This window comes from Penicillium antarcticum, assembly GCF_028974205.1.
Source record: "Penicillium antarcticum strain IBT 31339 chromosome Unknown utg000006l_segment0_segment0, whole genome shotgun sequence".
NCBI lineage: Eukaryota > Fungi > Ascomycota > Eurotiomycetes > Eurotiales > Aspergillaceae > Penicillium > Penicillium antarcticum.
Window position 1 is genome coordinate 871,575 of NW_026695304.1, and position 20,018 is coordinate 891,592.

The window sequence follows — 20,018 nt, forward strand, 5'->3', positions numbered from 1 at the left end:
CTCGCACATAAAAAGGTATAATGGATGGCGGTGATGGATAGATTTAGATGTTTGTTTTTGGTTTTTGTTTTTTTCTGCGTATGATTTGAAAGACGGTTATGGTGAATAATTGACATGTTTGTCAGTTTGTATAGTCATGGTTTACTGCCTTCGTTTATGAATGCTACCGATTCCATCATTCTTTACCAAGGTTTTTGTGGCAACACAATAGCGCCAACAAGTCTGTATGCAGCGCCACTGTTACAGCGTTGATTTTTTTTGACATGAGACCTTCAAAGTGAGTCTATAGTTGCATAAATCGTTTTTGCTCTATTTTGCTGCGGCCAAGGGGCTTTTTGTTAGGCCCGCAGGCATATTGATGGGAACACTCTGCCTCGTCTAATCGAGCGCGATGATCAGTATTTCAAAATGATGCTTGCCCAATACACTGAAGACTGAAGGAGCTCCCTTTGGCTTTGCTGGCCGATGAATTCCATGATGCAGCCCGAGGAGCCCTACATGTAACTTTACCTTACTGTAACCTCGGATTATACTTACACTTGCCTCTCTTTTTTCACATCTTTATTGTCCACTGTCAATTTTTGATTGTTGATACTGACGGGCTAATTATGTAGGAGAGCGTAAGTACCTGCCATTCCTTGTTCTAAATGAATACAAGAATGTGATATTTAACGGACTGTTGGAATTTCCTTATGCTCTCAACTTCAAATTCGCTCAGCCAAAGCAAAAATTAGCCTAGAGACTGATTATAAAATCTGTGACAGACATGCTGTCGTTATCATCCACACTGATGAACTATTGTCCAAGGTGTAGTCTCCTGAAATATCCTTTACACTCTGCCAAGAAGACCTTGAGAAGTTGTAGTCTTGGTCGCAAGAGTAAGAAAGCCGCCCAAAACACACATCGCTCCACTGAAAATTGAAATCTCTGAAAATCCTCCATACTTGTTGAGCAGCGCACCGTTGACCGGAGGCCCAATCAAGGAAGCAAGAGAAGCAACACCCATTCCTGTGCCCAAGTATGTTCCAATAGTCCGAGGATCCGGGATAACAATTGAGAAAGCAGCAGTAGCTCCAGAGATGATTGTCCCCGACCAAAATCCGAAAGCAATTGAATATACAATTAGAGCCGGGGTTGATTTAGCCTGGTTCATGCAGAAAATGATAATTCCGGTGAGGATACCGCCCATGCTGAGAACGTTCAATCGACCGAATTTATCTGCTAGAACACCCGGGATGACACGGCCAAAGGTCGAAGCAGCGTTGAGAATTGCAAGTAGGTAGGAGGCAAGAGTTGTATCCACTCCTCTTGATACTGCATATGTTGGGATGTAAAACAGCGGAGTGAAAAATCCGAGGAACATGAAGAATATTGCTGCAACAAGCAGAGAGAACTTGGGTGTTTTGAAAGCTGATGCTATGAAGAACTTCGTCTTGCGTGGTTGAAGACGAGATTTGACAGCAAGGCATGAGAAGGCTAGGAGCGGAGTAACCACGAACCCGATGATTCGAACTGACCATCCGAAACCAAGGGAAGTACTGTTCAGCATCTTTGACAGGGCGATAGGAATCACCACACCGCCAATGGAGGATCCAGAGACAGCTGCCCCTAAGGCAGCGGCGATGTTCTTGTCAAAGTGCTGAATGACTGCTGCCATTGCTGGAAATTGCAGAAGACCCATAGATGTGCCCAGGAGAATGCCTTGGGCGAGCATAAACTGCCAGTATTGCTTGCATAGGCTTGTCATCACCATTGCAAAGAGATACATGATTGCGGCTGGCCGGATGACCTTCTTTCGTGTTAGTAACTGATCCTTCCTGGAAATTGAAGAACATACCCAAGCTCCATATCGATCAAACAATGGTCCTCCAAGAGCACCTGCTGCAAATTGGAGAAAGGCTGCCAGTGATCCGATCCATGCAACCTTATCTGCCGACTCGTCTTTCAATTGGTGGGAAAGATAGTATTGCTCAAAGATGCCGAATGAGTTCGCGAACCCTAATGTCGAGAAGAAGATGCAAGCGGTTCCTGCTGTGATAAGCCATGCCCGGAAACCACCATCTGGTGCCTTGTCCATTCCGTTTTTCTTTTTGCTTAGTGTTGAATGGGTGATATCATCCACAACTTTCTTGGTTGTCTCGATATCGGATGGATTAGGAGACATCGTGCGTATGTATGGGCTGAAGTCGATAAAGATGAAGGAAGTTGATCTAAAGATGGTATTGTGAACACTTGATTGATGTTTCAGGACTAATTATTGAACCGGGAGGGAATGATTCATCTTTATAACCCCCAAATATTATAAAACCCGATTCTCTAAATTGTATAGATCTCGCTATCGGAGACGGAGAATTGCAGACGAGACGGACCAAAAGCGCAATTGCCGAGCATGTAAGACGGAGAATCCGCGGGTGGGCAGAACGAGTCATTTTTAGCCCCTGCTGATTTTTCACCGATAAATTCATTCTGGATTTTCGTCTCTACTCTATTTGACATGATTCAATCATAGCGGGGAACACGAATCCAGCTGCACTGGTCGCAATGTCAACGACCGGGCCGAATTGTCGGCGAAGAAGGCCGCCCGTGTAAGTGCCAAGCCACGACTCATAGTCCACATACTAACATGGTGAAAAGGGCCTGTACGCTTTGCAGGCGGAGAAAAATCAAATGCAACAGAGAAGCACCTTGCAGCAATTGTTTGCGAGCCAAGAACAAGAACTGCATTTATGAGAATTCGGCCCAACCGCTTCGGCGGCTTGGTGATGAACCAACATTCCAGCTGAATTCAGTCCAAGGAGATCATCAACGCAAATCAGTATCTTCCTGGCAGTCTTCAGCTCTGTCGCAAGAACATACACCTCCGACTGGGTCATCAGAGCCAGCAGTCAGTTCGATCGCAGCTTCAACTCCATTCAGCAACTCTTCTACTCGAGAGGTTGAGTCCCTACAGAGTAAGGTCAGGGAACTTGAGGAGCAATTATCCAAGGCAACGGGAACTCCTACACAGTCTACTGCTCCTACACCAACTTCTGACATTCAAATCACGACTTCTCAACTAGCTGGCACTTTCCGAGTCCATAACGAGCACCTTACTTCTAACCAAGGACATAGCCAAGCTATCAGCCGCACCTTTTGGCACAAAAAACGACTGTACGGCCAGAGTCATTGGATCGGTGGCATATCTCTGGTAAATCGCTCTTATTGTTTCAACCCTGACTCCCCGGCTAATCGATGACTAGCTTCGTGAACTGGCTGAGTCAATAGAGCCGTACCTTTTAAATGAGGGATCCAAAGCTGTTTCTGGACTACAGAAATGTAAATATTTAGGCAAGATGATCAAATCACAGCGTGATCCCCGATGGCCAGTACCGATTACGCCAGATCTGCCTGCAAGAGATGTTTGTGACACTCTTGTTGATTGTTACCTCCAAACGACGGAAAGGATCTACAGGGTCGTGCATATCCCGACCTTCAGAAGAGATTATGCAAAAATCTGGTCATCCGAGACCCAACCTGATTCGATGTTTCTGGTTCAGCTCAAGCTGGTGCTCGCTATTGGAACGACAACCCATGATGATGACTTTTCGCTACGCTCTTGGGCTACACAAGCGGTTTTTGAGGCTCAAACATGGGCCTCCGAGCCAGAATACAAGGCTCGACTTGGCATTCCTTTCTTGCAGATCCAGATCTTGTTACTGATAGCCCGGGAGCTCATTGGTGTGGACGGAAGAATGGTCTGGGTGTCAGCTGGAGCATTGATCCGAACGGCTATGTACATGGGGATGCATCGAGACCCGGCATGTATTCCAAAGATGTCAAAATATGCGCTTGAGATGCGCAGAAGATTATGGAACACCATTCTGGAAGTTTGTCTACAGTCCAGTATGGAGTCCGGGGGTGTTCCACTCCTATCTCTGGATGACTTCGACACAGAGACACCGGGAAACTTTGAGGACGAGCAGCTTGAAGTAGAGGACTCGACCCCTCACCCAGAGAGCAAATTCACATCGGTATCAATTGCTATTGCTTTCCGAAAGATGTTCCCGATACGTCTTGCGATCGCAAAATTCCTGAACGATGTACGTTCCCAAGGCTCTTATGAAGAAGCACTTCTCCTTGATGCGCGACTCAGATCTTGTTACAAAGGATTGTGTGGGACCCTTCGCGGACACATCTCGAGGTCCGCCCAAGATTCAATTTCGAGGTTTGAGCTTCTTGTACTGGATTTCATTATGCGTCGCTATATCCTCTCCATTCACATCCCTTTCTTCGGCCCGTCCATGCGCGAAACGGCCTACGCCTTTTCCCGGAATGTTGTCGTTGAGACCGCACTCAAACTATTCACCTCCACCCGCGGACCACAGTCACCTGGCCAAACCGAGTTCTCCCGGCTGGTGATAAATGGTTCTGGATTCTTTCGCACAGCACCCGTGCACGCGTGTTTCCTGATATCAGTAGAATTAAAAACACGAATAGAGGAAGAAGAGGGTTTGGGTCTCTTGAATATACGGCCTCATCTGCTTGCAGTTTTGCATGACGCGAAAGCCTTGAACTTGCGTTGCATAGAAGTGGGAGAGACCAACATCAAGGGCTACTTATTCATGTGTCTCGCGGTAGCACAAATTGATGCTCTAATGCGAGACGCCCCAAAAGAGGAGATCCCATTGTTACTCATAAAAGCTGCTGAAGACGCGGAAGAGATTTGCTTGCCAATTCTCGAGCGTCTTGCAGCAAAAGGTCAAAATGAGAAAACCGGGGAAGGGTTGGATTCTTCCACAAACCAGCTTCCTGAAATGGTAGGAGACTGGGACTTTATGGTGAGCATAGATCCTTTTCATTAAATTTTTGCCTCGCTGACTCTGGTAGATGGCTGATGAAGATTTTCGGTTTCCGGATCTCGAACCCGCGAGCTGGATGATGAGTGGGATTCCCTATGGGATACCCTAAGTACCCACGACACTTTCGAATCAGATGTCCCGTTTTCAGGTGACAGAAAAAAGCACTATTAGCCGCATATTTTATTATCTAGGCGACCAGCCGAGATATGAGGTCTGCGATCTCACCCCGACGCGTCTCGTCATGCTTTATCCATGTGGAACAGAATTCCGATGAGGCGACATGGAGATCGAAAATCGACCCACGAGTAGCAAAGATGGCTTTAATTTCCGTTTGATGAGATATTTGAAGTAATACCTGCCATCAAAAAGGAAACGTCTGCCGACCATGGCTCGCCTCTCAACGGAGGCATGCTGTGACATACCCCGGACACGTTTCCGTGAGCTCATACCGAGCCACCGCACTAGCAAAATTAGACAGCGTCAAATCTCACCGAGCAACATTGACTGAGCGGAAACCGAACCTTTGTTATTTGCTTAGATAGCCCGTGTCTTGATGTTGCCGAAACACTGAACGCATTCATCTTCATGTCGGCAGCCTCTTTTGTCAGCAGTTTCGAAGATGATGTGGATCCAGACGAAACAAATTCACCAGACGACTGGCAAGATGCATCACAGATCAGTCCGCAGCAAGAAGAGCCACAACTTCATGTCCGATTTCGATCCAATGGACCAGGACAAGAAATACGGCGTGTTCCGCCAGATGCAAACCCACAAGAAGAATGGGATCATTCTCAACGGCAGGGGGAAGCTCACAGGCCGACCGCTCCATATGCGCACGAATCGCAAGATATCGCCGACAACCCACCGCAAGATCGTGCTACTGAATCCGGCCAGCCCCAGGGTGCCCCAGGTCTCGAAATCATAGATCACGCAGCCAAAGCAGAGAAAGAGAAGCAAGAGAAAGAAGATTCCGAGGGCCCTAAACCGAAAACCCTCAAACAGAGATGGCGATATGCAACACAAACCCTCCGAATGAAAGCTGGCATGTTGGGAGATCGAATGGGTCGGCCAACTTCGGAGGGCGACGATCTCTCATCGGGGAAATATAGACCCGACTGGGCAACTGGAGGCGCCGCTGCCTTATCAGATTTCACAGACGACAAACACAAGTCGGATGAAGAAAAGTTGAAACAACAAGCAGCCAGCAGCTCCGAGGCTCACCGTCTTGTGCGAGATTTGACCCAGGATCATTCCCAAAAGCGTCGCAAAGGACGTGGAAGGCCATATCCGTATGCTGGTAGCCACTTTCAAGAGGAAGAAAACCCAACAGGGGCGGATGCGAGTTTGCGATATAGGTCCGGGGGTGGTGGCATCCTGTCGCAGTTGCTAAAGTTGAATGGTGGACAGCAACCTGGCCAACAGCGAGATGCCGGACAGGTGTCTCGGACATCAACCGATTTTTCGACTGGAACATCAACGAGTACAGCATCCGGGACCCCACAAAAAGGTAAACCACCAAAGTGGTACAAAAGACCCGCAAACACCTCGACGTCGACGTTGATCGGTGGTGGCGAAGGAGCTTACAGTGGCGCAAGTACTCCTGTTTCCAGTGAAGTCCTATCAGCAGCCTCCAAGCGACGTGGCCAGGAAGGAGGCGGCGACAAGCCGGGCCCGAACATGCGACTCGAAGATGAGATCCGAGTTACAGTCCACATCGCTGAGATCATCTGTCGCCAGCGATACATCATGCAGCTCTGCCGATGTTTGATGACTTTCGGGGCGCCCACTCATCGACTGGAAGAATATATGCAAATGACTGCCAAGGTGCTTGAAGTCGACAGCCAGTTTCTGTATCTCCCAGGTTGCATGATCATGTCATTCGATGATCCATCTACCCGCACGACAGAAGTGAAACTAGTCCGTGTAAACCAGGGCATTGATCTCGCTCGTCTATCAGACTCTCACCTCATCTACAAGAATGTGATTCATGATGTGGTCGGTATTGAGGAAGCAGTCCAAGAACTGGACGGTATCATGCAGAAAGATCCTCGTTATCCGAAATGGATAATCGTGCTGGTTTATGGCGTAGCCACGGCAACTGTCGGACCTTTTGCCTTTAACGCCAGGCCAATTGACATGCCAATAATTTTCCTCAATGGTCTTCTCGTCGGACTGATGCAACATGTCGCTGCACCTCGGTCTGTACTATATGCCAACGTTTTTGAAGTCACATCCACTGTCGTGACATCCTTCCTGGCTCGAGCCTTCGGCAGCATCCCACGTGCTATCATAGATGGCAAGCGAGAATATCTCTTCTGTTTTTCCGCCATTGCACAAGCTTCCATCGCATTGATCCTACCTGGGTTCCTAGTACTCTGTGCTAGTCTCGAACTTCAATCCCATCAAATCATCGCCGGGTCAATCCGGATGGTGTACGCGCTGCTATTTTCCTTGTTTATTGGCTATGGAATCACCGTTGGTACAACTGTCTACGGCCTAATAGACAACGGCGCCGTGTCAGATACATCATGTCCTAAAGATGGGGCTTTCAAGAACCCCTATGTTCAACGGTTTCCTTTTGTGACCATTATGACCGTCTGGCTTTTAATCATCAACCAAGGCAAATGGAAGCAGCTCCCACCAATGACAATCATCGCTTTATCAGGGTATATCAGCAATTACTTCTGTACGAAGAAGCTCGGATCCAATTCGCAAGTTGCGAATACAGTTGGCGCATTCACCATCGGAATCATGGGAAATTTATACAGTCGCTTCTGGCATGGCCACGCTGCTACTGCTATTCTTCCCGGTATCTTCATTCTCGTCCCGTCTGGGCTCGCCGCGACGGGATCCCTCATTACAGGCGTTCAATCAGCCGATGAAATTCGCAAAAATATCTCCCAGCATGGTGCCGCTAGCTCCGCTCCTGGTGCAGGCCTTTCATCCAGTAGCTCTGTTTTCAGCTTGGGCTTTGGAATGATTCAGGTTGCGATTGGTATTACCATTGGCTTGTTTATATCTGCATTGATCGTTTATCCATATGGCAAGCCTCGTAGTGGGCTGTTCAGTTTCTAGACTGTTAGTCTTTTATGCAAGTTGTCAATCCTTCATTTCTGTATCTACCTGCTTGAAGGGGTAGTATATCCGATCTCTCTCAAAACAAGTACAGAATGTTACAAATGAAAAGTCCTTTTTCAATTCCTCCAATTTCGAGCCTTTGGATACGATGGCCAATCGGGCAAGCCAAGTACGCCACCAACACTGCGAAATACCCAGCCCATTGCTATTAACTCACAGATTCTTGCTATGTCTCAAAGCTTCGTGTTAATGCAACCTGATGCAGAGATAAAGCCTGTCGGGTCCGATTGATCAGATGAATGGCAATAGACCGGTGGTCTACCGCATTTTGAAACCATGCAAAACGACATTCGGCAAAATTTACCTTTCAACAAGCACAGCCTGCTGCCAGTAGTGGCAGAGGCTATCGGAAACGTTGGTAGACAGCTCTAGATCTGTCTACAAGAGGCCAATTACAAAGTCGGATTCGGACCAGAGACATCGAGCCCACAATACTGATCTAGAACGTGCTACTTACGGATGATGCAGGCATTTGGGAATTGCCGTCTTCTATTTTTCACCATGCTACTAATTTAGGCACAGTTGGGGCACCAGTATCATTCCATGTATCGGTATCTTTTCTTTCGTAGTTGTAGACCACAACACAGATGGGACTAACCCACATTGGGACATAGGGATTCTCCCCTCCACTAAACTATCGTAAACATTGCTTCTGAGACATTGTGCTCTACTGAGGGTTAGCAAGCATAGTTGATGATTAAGATGCAGAGTCCGCTAAGGAATGGCTTCCCAACAGTGAGTATGCAATTATTCGGGTGTCTAGCCCCGTGCCAATAACAATAGGACAGTCCAAGTTCTCAGTTATGACAATTCCCCCAAAGCCCATCTCAAAACTCTGCAAAGGGCTTAAAATACCCAGGTCCCCCTCCCCATCACCAGAATGCCCTAAATCTGAAACCCTGCATGCATCCCTAATTCGCCAAGTCCGCCAAGAGCAAACAACACCGAATCGACCACAACGGCAGAAACAGTCAATAATCACCTAACGCCAGCGTCAGGACATGAGCGATCAATCACATCCTGCGATTTCGAGTCTCAGATCTCGTACCGTCGCAAAAGTAATTCTAGAAGCCAATCCACTAACTCTATACTTCATACCCAAAAGTCACAAGCCAGCCACGGGTTCCTTGGCGATCACCCGCATGTCTGCACGTCGATACGAAGAGGCTGAGGCTTCAATTCTTGGTACGTGAGGGGGTGAAAGTTAAGTTTGCGCAGGATGTTACCCTATGCTATTTCCTCTCGTGTTGAAGCAGGGGTTTATGCCCTTGTTCTCGTATTTGCTGGTGCTAGTACTAAACGTTTCGTACCAGGATTCTTGGCTGTCACCTACATGTCGGGGATAATCCGGGGCATTGCTATACTGGGTTTAGGGTTGGAATGTTTGTTACGCTTCACGGGGAAACACGAGGTTTGGAGTACTCTGAATGGCGGATGGTGCATTTTCGGGCGCTTTCAGGGCTGAGATGTTGTGCAAAGGAATTGTAACCATGCCTCTATGTGGCTTGGTATTAGCTATGGGTGCTGACAGGAGGTACACCGAGAAACCTGGACTGGGATTGAACACACGGAAAGATGCTGAGAGGGTGACAACCTATCTGTGTCAATCGAAGTATAAATATCCATTCAAATCCCTTCAAACGAGGACTATTCATCAGCTCAAGATCTCTTTCATACCAATCTACATACCCAACTACAACCGCAACCGCAATTACAACTACCACCCGAATCCAAGAACCAAAATGAAGGCCAACATCCTCATTGTCCTAGCAACCTTGACTGCCAGTATCCTGGCAACGCCAACAGCCAATGGGGAAGCCAGCGAAATTTTCGAACGCTCCGGTAGCTGCTACCATCCCAGCTCGTGCAGCCGCTCCTGGGCGGGAAAGTGCGAAGATTACTGTGGAAAGCGCGGATTCTCGCACATGACCGGCGATGGCTGTGGATGGCTTGCTAAGAAGTGTTGTTGCAGCAAGTAAATGGTATCCACACTGAATTGCCCTTGAAAGTCAATCCACCCTCGGAAAGGAGCAGGAAGTGAAGGGGGATGAGCTTTCAACCATGGGCAAAAGGAACGGAGAGAGGGGGGTCTATGCTTGTATCTCAAAACTCTATGACATAAAGACGAGAAATGGAAAAGAGAAATGAACTGAAATAGCGAACTGGAAGTCCGTCGGGTATGTAGCCATAGGTTCGCGTCATGGGCATAGCTTCAGCTGTAGCTGAGATGCTTATAGAGCATCTTTGGTTCTCAAGTAAGCGTTATATATGTGATTTCAAGCAGTCTTTTGCTGCTCCTATCTCCACTGATTCAACCAAATATCGACCTATTTCAACCTCAATGCAAGATTTAATGGGTGCTTTCATCATATTGGTATCCTCGTCTGGGCCCTCTACGTCGACCTGATATGAATCATTGACTGAATTGCCTTGGAGACCAAACAAGGGGCCCTGTCACCCTTTGTGAACGCCGCAAAGCTGGTCCGAGTGCTGGTTTTTGCTCTCTTTGGGTTGGAATGCGTCTCAATTCGTATCATGTATAGCTTATTCAAGTGCTGAGATCTGCGAAAAAAAAGGAATTTCTATATATAGCCTTCACTTTACCAGGCATCTGATGGTTCTTCTGCCAGTGCAGAGTTGGAAGGGTGTAATCACGACAGGGATTATGAGTCTTCTCAGACCCGCTCCTGGACATAATCTAATTAGTTCAACCAAGGCACCTGAAAATGTTCAAAAAACAGGCAAAAAACAAAGAGAGGTCAGGTAGTGGCCCAAACACTTCATAGAATAGTAAGGTCGCTTTCAGGCCTTCGTAAAGAGACTTTACAATACATCATTGCACTAGTACTCTGAACGCGTTTGTGACCATTTTATATCTCGCTGTCCTACAACACTTCCCGATAAGTTTTGCTCCTCCTCTTCAGCTAGAAAGAAAGAAGGTTCTTGTCAACATGGTCTCTTGTGATAAGGTAGACATTTTTTATATCCTAGGTATCTCCAATGCGAACTAGATGGCTATGTACCTATTCCCAGTTAGTATATCCGTTTTATAATATTTGAAGTCCTTGATGACTTACCCAATATTCACTCCCCATAGCAAGAAAAAAGCCCATACTGCTGGTTTGCATATTGCATAGCAGAGACTGAAAGATATGTGCTGCTCTCCTCGTATGTTCAAGTGTTTAAATTCATTGCTGTATTCCATGAAGTGATATGCTCTGAGATCTATGATCTATGAAGATTGAAGATGTTGAGCAATAACTTGACCATAAGCACGTGTTTCAGATTCTGACGTTTGTGTTACCACAGTTGAGTTTACCTCAAAGAGGATGAATGTCACAATGTTCAATTTTTTTGTTCTCATTCACTCACTTTCGACAAGTCGATCAATTGCATCGAGGTTTGTGTGTAGCTGGTGTGAACTTTGTGAGTCCTTGAACTTGAAATGCTCCGTAAAGGAGAAGAAGAAGAAGAGGAAGAGGAGGCGGAAGGAAAGAGATATATAAGGATGATGAATTCTCTAGGAATGGAAGCAAATTAGATAGGTCCGGGTAAAGGAGAAGCAAACAGCAAATAAACAGGGAAGGCCTGAAACCACCGACATGAATATCCTGACAAAGCCCACTCCTCCTAGGAGTTTCAATCCATTGTTCTTATTCAATATCATTTATCGGGTTACAACGAACTCAATATGATTACCCGGTGTTAGAAGTCACATGAGTATACCCAAAAGTAAATATCCAACGTATGAATTGAAAATTAAGTAAAGAAATGCCAAAGTGAGACTGAAGCATACCATATCTATGATGAAAATAAAAAAGAGAGAGACCGAAGTCTCACAATGCAATGAAGCAAACCACATCAACATGATGAAAAGGCCCCGCCAGCGACCAGCCGCCAGCATGTTTCAACACTCAACCTCAACAGCCAGGAGGGAGACAAACAAATGACGAGAACCAATCCCGGCTCATGATTAAAAAAATATTATATTAGACATGGTCTATCATATCAGCTTGAGGCTTTGCAGTCGTAGCCTTCATCTGATCTTGCCAAACGGCGAAGCCAAGTAATTCAAGGAGATGGCGTTCACGATATGTGAACATGCGGACGCCGGTAGTCTGCAAAAAATGTTTTGCGTATGTGAGGAGGAGTTCGTGATGAGATGTTGAGAGGGTGTAGAGGGTATCGAGGGAAATGATGATTTGGTCTGGTGATTCAGAGAGGACGGGAACCTCAGCCAGGAGGTGGCGAGTCTTTTTGTCGTGGGACAGAGAGTCACAGTATGAGTCCAGCATGCGTTCGCGGGCGATAAACTTTAGGATGGAGTCCAAGGAGTTGAGCTGGACGATTGCTTGGGGGAGGGATGTTTCGGGTTCCGCGAGACCTTTTTGCATGAGGACCACGTATTCCAGGTCTTCGATCAAGGGAGTAAGCTGTATATTTGCTGGGGAGGAATATCCCAAGATGGGACGGTCGTATCCAAGCTTTTTGCGCCAAAAGTAGTTGCACAAGATAAGGGAGATGATACATGGGATCAGAACGATGTATCCCCACCAACGCTCGGCAGTGACCATAGAAGCAGCGCCAGCAACAAGACCATTCAGTCCGTTGATAGTAGCATGCCACTGGAAGCGACGGAAACGGGTATGTAGACGACGACGAATATCACCACTTGGCTCGCGAGCATAGACAGCAGCATCATGCATACGGAAACGATGAATCAAACAGCCAGACCAGATAGCATTGAAAAGACCGAATAATGCAGCAAGCCCATTTCCAATATAGCCAGAGAGGAGGTTACTGGCCTTGTACACACGAGGATTCGCACCGCCAATAGCCATAAGGGTGCCAACCCCAACAAGCACAGCCCCAAAACCCATAAGCACATCCATAACAATGCGATCGACAATCTCGGTCCCAAGCTCACGAAACCCAACACTAATCCGGCAATCGATCAATTGAGCCAGCTCGGCATTTTTATCATGATACTGGCGCATCCGCTGCAAATGAGCCCGCTCCGCCCGGAGGAGTTTAACATTCCGCCAACTGAGACGATAATCTTGGATGGCAACGAACATCATGCCTAGAGCAAGTGTACCTCCAATACCCATAAGCACGGCAGCGAATTTCGGCACGGGGATGTCATTCCAGACATTTGCGGCGAAGTCGCCTGCATTTGCTAGCTCGAGGTATCCCACGCTTGCCAGTAGGCTGTTTCTGAATTGGGACTGGTGTAGTAGACGGAAGCGGCCTCTTCGTCGGACTAGGTTTACCTGGTAGCGGCTTGCTTCGAGGGATTCTTGCCAGGTGATGTCACTGGCTTCGCGGATCAGTTTTGGGACAACGGGTGGTGGGGATTCGGATTGTGAGAGGGAGTCTAGTTCCATTGCCCTGGCTTTGTCAGGAGCTAATTGGGAGAGGCTGGTTGATGTTGGGGTTATGAGGGTGTCGGAGGAGTCGGTTGGGATTGTCATTTTAAGAGTTTGAAGATGACCGTGGGATGGGGTTCACATGTCGATACTCATGTCTAGGCTTTGTACAACCGGTTGACGAGGAGGGAGGAACGTAGATGGGGGAGGAGGTGAAATAAGTAGAGACAGGGGAGTAAGAAGGTAAAGAGAAAAGAAGCCACGCAAGCGGAAGACCGGGGTACCAATAAAAGCCAAGGCGCCCCTGTGGAGCCAGCCCTGTAGGGCTGAAGATCTACGCACTTTTTGGTTATACGCACAACTGGGAAATTGCGCCCCACGAATTATTGCTATGTTTGTTTTACTGGTCTCTATACATAGATCCTAGATAGGCAGCAATAATAGTCTCAAACTGCGGTCTAATAATACATTTGGATCTATGCCTCTTTTGACTGCTTCAAATCATCCCCTGCTTTAGATGTGAGAGCTCGAATCAGCTTGACGCCTGTGTCTGCCGCCATATCGCGGGACTGTCCACTCCAGAACTCGGCCTCACGGTCGGATCCGCGAAGGACAGCATCTTCAGGCACCTCTTTCGTAGGAGAGGGTGTGCCGTCGGGGGAAGGCTCCTTTTCAGTGGAGCCGTATACATTTACCCGCTCGTTAAAACGCACGCGCTGGCGAGTTCGGCCATTGGGTGAGCCCCGAGAGCCAGAGCTAGGCGATCCAGATCTCGCCAAGCTCGCAGCGAAATAGCTCTGGCGAACAGCGTACCGACGTGCCTCTTCCCGTCGGATGGTATCAGAGAAGATCTTCTCGAGGGCCACGGAGGCTGTGAAACGCATACCCAGATACGCTTGCTCTGCGATGAAAACGGTTAACAGCAATGATGACAGACGCACCTCGTGGATCGGCCCCCGGTAGACGTGTACAATCGCTGCAGTCGAGAGAGTGCCCAGCCATGCCATGAAATCTAGGCCCAGCAGACAGGGACCAATGGAGTCCGCTCGGATTGGGGGCGGGCGCTGGCATTCCAGGGTAAGCTTGAAGAAGTCACCTCGCAATTCGAGCCAATTGTTCAACAAGAAGCCCAATGGGACAAGTGGCCAGGCGACTCCGAACAATGCTAGATATCCGAATTGCACACACATTTCAAGGATATCTTCTTCGACGTGGTACTCTTCCGCGTCAGCCTCACTACGCAGCCGGGTCAGGAAGGCCGCCTCATCTGGCGGGTCGATCAACAAAAGATCGGTGGCCTTGGAATAACTTCGCTTGCGCCCGAATTCTGCCTTGCGGTCGCGGTAGTTGCGCCATTTCTGCCATAAGATATGCTTCACGTATGGCAGAACAATCTCCTCGCCAAAGCTCAAAACCTGCGCGGTCATCGAAAGATAGATAACCTCCTGCTGGAAACGGCTTGTGTCTACTTCAAACTCTTTCTGTCCACTGAGCAGGTCGGCCTTGTACCCTGTCATTCGGAGGATGTCCAAGTGTGGGACAATCGAGCTGCCAAATGGAACGTAGACGTAGGCCGTCAGTATCGTCGGTAGGAAGGACGTGATAAAATTCATCACAAAAGTCTTCTGAGTTTGCGCAAGATCGTATTGGTCCTGCGTTCGGTAGTTCTCGTAATCGGTCAGGCGAGTCGCGATGTTGGTGAGGAACGAGGTGATAGCAGGTAATGAGAGCGAGAAGAGAATGGTCGGCACGAATTCGAGATAGCTCTTGAATGGGCCATCATACACCTCAGAGATAAACACTTCCGATGCAAAAGATGCGACAATCAAGGCTCCAAGGGCCACACTCGCGACTGACGCGAATGGAACCAAGAGCAATTGTCGCGAGAACTGCTTCCAGCCTGGGAAGACGTGTTTGATTTGTCCACTGATGGGATCTTTGACCTCCTTCTCCCAGACGTACTGCTTCCGGTTGACCTTTAATCTGCCAACACCCTTGACATCCCATCGTTGACTCAAATCGGCCTCGCGGACCTTCCAGTACTCGACGAATATAATGCACCAGGCGCATAGCACAGTTCCGTAAACGATGGAATACGGTCCCAAGTATGCCCATCCAACAATGCCTAGCGCCGCGGGTACGACGAGGAATAGCGAATAGCAGTGAATGAATGCGTAGTAGAAAGCGACCTGTAAATAGTCAGCCTGGCTCCGATACGGCTACTTCGGATTGAAGAGAAAGCGAATGTTACCTTTTCGCCAAAGAGAGCACGAATCGCATCCAGATCTTGAATTGTCAAGACAGTCTTCCGACTCCATTTCCGCAGCATGTCCCTACAGGCCTCTTGATCATGCAATGGGAAGGAGGCAGTGACCCGTTCCCATTTCCCGAAACCTGGCGTGATCCCAGCACCACCGATCTTCTTTTGCCAGGTGACAGCGTGGTAAACCGAGCGGATTTCCTCGGAAGGGGTTTCGGCGTCCGCAATTGCCGTCTCATCGCCATCCGGTAACGTGTGTGTAATTCCGAACAGCCAATCTTTAATTCTGCAATGCCATCAGCCATAATCTCAAACACCTCGCATGCATTCAAGACAGATTTTCTCACCTCGACTGGTGTACTAAATTCCCTAGGTGGTCCCGCGGTACCCGAATACACACCAATAGGGCAGAGCCGTGGCCGTGGCGTACCTGGACCCGAAGACCAGCTTCACTCAAATCGTGGATGAGGGTTCGGAACTCGGTGATGGCTTGTGCTTGGTCTGAGGTTGTTAAGCCAAGAATACCCAGGTAAAGCAAGCTTTATTTAACTCACCGATCTCGCCAAACTCATACTGCAGCACCCAATCGACGCCCAGGTTGTCATATTCATCATCTTCGTCCTTCTGCCCCGCGAGCCAAGACATGGTAGTTGGAGGGGGAGGGAGGTGTGAAGGAGGAAGAAGTGTGGGGGAAAGTGAGGTCAGAGTAATCGGCTGCTATAATTACCCACAGGTACAGCTTTCAGGGCTATTTTCGATTATCCCCGCCGATCCTAAAGTTCCCAGTATTGCCAGGTAACTCCATGTTGGTTCCCTCCTTTCCCCTTCCCCTTCCCCTTTGTTTCTTTCTTTCTTCACCCCTGAGCATACTCAATTATCAGGTTAAACAATCATGATCGCTGTTATGGAAAATGCCCGGCATACGCAGCCCCGATCCTTGTTCCAAGGCGCGTCACTAGGCTCCACGGGCCAAGCTTCAGCCCTACGGGGCAGGTTTTCCTAAACCCCCGATTTGCCACCCTTGACAGGCAGCAACTTTGAGATCTCTACAATGATCACCAGACCTCCTTACTTGCAAGATTTACTACTCCCTATCGCACCGATCGGCTCAAGTTCCCAATTCGCGACCGTGCAGGAAATGAGGCTGGCTCAAACTGCAGATTTCAAAGGCTACAGGGCTGTCTCCACTACCGACGTGTTCGCCACATCGGATTGGTGGGAATGGGCACTTGGCCTTGCTTTACAGGGCTGCATGCAGGCGAGGCGAGGGCGGGGGACTGGAGGGGGATTGGCTTTGTCGGTGAAAGACACGAGTAATCGTTTGACATTGTTTGATCCGATTCAAGATCCACCCTTTGTCGCTTACAAGGGCAAAAATAGGAGGAGGTACTTGGCAGGAGAAATGTTGAGGCCGAAATGCTGCTGCCTGACATGGGCGCCAAGAAAATCATCTTTTTGATTGCATTTTTTATGAAATGCTCGGCGGGAGACTAATCTCTTTTCATTTATTGGGCTCCAGTTGTGCGGTCAGAGGCAATTCTTGCATATTCATGCCAAGAGTGGAGGGAATTGGATCCATGACGGCAATTGTCGTTGTCCCAACCAATTGGCTCAGGCATCAGCATTTATAAAGGTCGGACTGCCACTGTCGATACTCTAAATGGTCTAGCCCAAGATTTGGGGCATTACCCGTGCATTTGGCTGGATATCCGGCGCTTCCATAGTCGCTTCTATATATGGGGAGCCGCGCTGCGACCGTCTTCATTCATGAATTGCAATGAACTGACCAATACTGACGTCAATTGATTTTGACTGTACATGTTAATATACTCCATTCTCATTCTCAATTCTTGACTATCCTACTTGACTGAACCGGTCATCCTCGTCCTTGGCGTCTTGGCTCTATGCTGGAGTCAGCCATCGAGATTATGGCTCGTCGATTCCTTCGCGAGCAGAATATCACCCTCGGCCTGAGCCTTGTGCTCTTTGTTTTCATGTTCTTACCCACTTTTCTCATTCTCGTGGCGGTCATCCTCTTCTTTGGGCTGGCTTGGCCAAAACTTCGCGGGTCAAATACCCTAGACCGCGAACAAGGGGTTAAAGATCGGCAATCGGAGGCTAAACAAGTATCATGATGGTATCGTATGATCTGCATCTGTGGTGATGATGACCCAGTTGACTGACTGTTCTGTAGGTGTCACACGGTGTCTAGGTTTATACTGAGCGTTATCACGGAGTTTCGGGGGCACTCGCAACAAAATCCTGTTCTTGTTTCGCGTTCATGGCCTTGACCAAATTTCCGCTCTGGTTTATGCATGTTTTATTGTAACATTAATGAAACTCTCCGTGTCTTCAATGCTTTTGGGTTCTTGTGGTGTGGTTCTATAAAGAAGATCTCCAGCACGATCTTGATCTACTCTACATAATGCCAACCAAGATTAGCCCCAGATTATGCAAGGATGTGTCATATATTCCATTCTAAGCCAAACCTGGGGACCTTGTAAAATGTCGATGCCTAACTCGGAACGGGCGTTCCGGGACCGAACTATGATATCTTCTGGGCAGCGGTCGAATCCGCTCACTGTTGAGTCATTGGCCACAAATTTTCAACCCCAGTCCACTTACTAGTTGGGACTAACGGGTAGGGCTGAGAAGTATTTTACGTGTGTTGGGTCACATCGCTCTCTCCTGCGGCATTTCCCACTTCCTTCCTCCACATCCTGGACCTCCCTATGACCATCACCAGGTACCCCCCTATCACAACTCTCCTCGAGATTCACTCCAGGAGAATTAGAATGGGCTGAGCATATTACATTCCTTCATCCATGAAAGTGCGAACACAAGGGAACGCATCCCTGTCCACAAAGTCGCCTTCCCATGGCACCAGATCACCGGTCTAGCCACCGAACACCAACAACCCTATCTCACTCATACAGATAGCAAAGATGGAATCTCCAAATGAAAAGAGGGAGATTATGGACCAGTCCGCTCCTGACCGGTTTAGCTTCTTCTCGTCTCAGACGAAAGAAGTCACCACCTCGTCGACCTGGGACGCTCTCTTCCCAGGTGGAAATCTTGACCATATGACCCAGGAGAAGCACAAGGGTCGTCCAGATCCCAATCAGCCGATCTGGTGGATTGATATCCGTGATGCCACCGAGGAAGATGTTGATGTCGTTGCCCAGGCGTTGTCCATTCATCCCTTGACGGCGGAGGACATCGCCATCCGCGAGCCTCGGGAGAAAGTCGACGTCTTCAAGAACTACTATCTAATCTCATTTCAAACATTGGTAGCCAACGCAACTAAGCAAGAACGGCCTGGCATTCCGGTTTCTGCGGCGCTGTACATTATCGTCTTCCAGTATGGCGTCGTCACTTTCTCACCTAGTGGTTCTGGCCATGTCACTCGGGCTCGTGATCGTATTTGCAAGATGCACGATCCATCCATTCTGACAAGTGACTGGGTCTGTTATGCAATGATGTACGTCACCCTTCCAACCCAACCCCATAATACACAAACTCCAAATGGAATACGGACTAAGATCCACTAGCGACGACATAATCGACAGCTTCGAACCCATGACCCGGGCCGCAGAAGCCGAATCAGAAGCAATCGAAGACCAAGTTTTCATCGCACGCATCGACGACGCAAAAGAACTAATCCCACAAGTCGACTCCCTGCGCAAGAGAATAACCCATATCATCCGCTGTCTGCACGGCAAAGTCGACGTCCTCAGTGGCTTCGTCAAGCGCTGCCAGTCACCCGACAAGCACCCAGTATTCCCAGACGGGGATCTGCTCCTCTATCTCGGCGACGTGCAAGACCATCTCGTCACGACCTTGTCCACTCTTGGGCATATCGATGAGATCATTGGTCGATCACAGGCGAATTGTCTGGCACAGCTGAGTGCTACGAACCTGCGACTTAGTTTGACTATTAATTCGGGATTGAGTAAGGTTACGCTTCTCGCTACAATTTTCGTGCCTTGTCACCTTGTTACCGGAATGTGGGGGATGAATGTTGAGGTTCCGGGGCAGGAGGATCATGGGCTTGGGTGGTTCTTTGGAATTATTGGTTGCTTTGCTGCGTTCATGGTTGTTTGTGTGGCTATGGCTTGGAGGTATAAACTTTTGTAGATGGTTGTTGATTGTTGGATGGCGATAATTCATGAGGTGGGTTTGTGGGAAAGAGTATCGGTTTAGAACATATTCATTCGCATGATTATATTATTTTGATCCTATTTACTTGCTGTCTAGCTGTACGATTTACTTCAATTGTATCTTATTCTCGATTATCATTTATGTGCTTTTTTGTATTTCTTGGAATGTCCGTATTTAATAACGGAGGTCTGTCTACGCCTTTTTTTTATTCTGTCTCACTTGGTGGCTAGCAAGTTTTCTCTTGGCTGCACA

The 20,018-nt window shown here is 48.2% G+C and overlaps 7 protein-coding genes across 7 annotated transcripts; 4 read left to right on the forward strand and 3 right to left on the reverse strand.

Moving 5' to 3' along the window:
- Positions 1 to 829: 829 nt before the first annotated feature.
- On the reverse strand, positions 830 to 2,164 carry N7508_006411 (MCT family MFS transporter; the record flags this gene model as incomplete). Its single annotated transcript, XM_058464477.1, has 1 exon — positions 830 to 2,164. The coding sequence occupies one exon, from the start codon at positions 2,162 to 2,164 to the stop codon at positions 830 to 832; it is 1,335 nt and encodes a 444-aa protein (XP_058318330.1).
- A 1,168-nt stretch (positions 2,165 to 3,332) lies between these two features.
- Positions 3,333 to 4,841, forward strand: N7508_006412 (fungal specific transcription factor domain-containing protein; the record flags this gene model as incomplete). Its single annotated transcript, XM_058464478.1, has 1 exon — positions 3,333 to 4,841. The coding sequence occupies one exon, from the start codon at positions 3,333 to 3,335 to the stop codon at positions 4,839 to 4,841; it is 1,509 nt and encodes a 502-aa protein (XP_058318331.1).
- Positions 4,842 to 5,423: 582 nt separating this feature from the next.
- On the forward strand, positions 5,424 to 7,913 carry N7508_006413 (uncharacterized protein; the record flags this gene model as incomplete). Its single annotated transcript, XM_058464479.1, has 1 exon — positions 5,424 to 7,913. The coding sequence occupies one exon, from the start codon at positions 5,424 to 5,426 to the stop codon at positions 7,911 to 7,913; it is 2,490 nt and encodes an 829-aa protein (XP_058318332.1).
- Positions 7,914 to 9,718: 1,805 nt separating this feature from the next.
- N7508_006414 (uncharacterized protein) lies at positions 9,719 to 9,955 on the forward strand (the record flags this gene model as incomplete). The annotated part of the gene is made up of 1 exon (XM_058464480.1): positions 9,719 to 9,955. One exon carries the CDS (start codon positions 9,719 to 9,721, stop codon positions 9,953 to 9,955), a length of 237 nt encoding a protein of 78 aa, XP_058318333.1.
- A 2,010-nt stretch (positions 9,956 to 11,965) lies between these two features.
- N7508_006415 (uncharacterized protein) lies at positions 11,966 to 13,450 on the reverse strand (the record flags this gene model as incomplete). Its single annotated transcript, XM_058464481.1, has 1 exon — positions 11,966 to 13,450. One exon carries the CDS (start codon positions 13,448 to 13,450, stop codon positions 11,966 to 11,968), a length of 1,485 nt encoding a protein of 494 aa, XP_058318334.1.
- A 371-nt stretch (positions 13,451 to 13,821) lies between these two features.
- On the reverse strand, positions 13,822 to 16,250 carry N7508_006416 (anoctamin family protein; the record flags this gene model as incomplete). Its single annotated transcript, XM_058464482.1, has 4 exons — positions 13,822 to 15,534; positions 15,597 to 15,891; positions 15,953 to 16,106; positions 16,160 to 16,250. The coding sequence occupies 4 exons, from the start codon at positions 16,248 to 16,250 to the stop codon at positions 13,822 to 13,824; spliced, it is 2,253 nt and encodes a 750-aa protein (XP_058318335.1).
- Positions 16,251 to 18,550: 2,300 nt separating this feature from the next.
- Positions 18,551 to 19,742, forward strand: N7508_006417 (magnesium transporter CorA family protein; the record flags this gene model as incomplete). The annotated part of the gene is made up of 2 exons (XM_058464483.1): positions 18,551 to 19,086; positions 19,157 to 19,742. The coding sequence occupies 2 exons, from the start codon at positions 18,551 to 18,553 to the stop codon at positions 19,740 to 19,742; spliced, it is 1,122 nt and encodes a 373-aa protein (XP_058318336.1).
- Between the last annotated feature and the right edge of the window lie 276 nt (positions 19,743 to 20,018).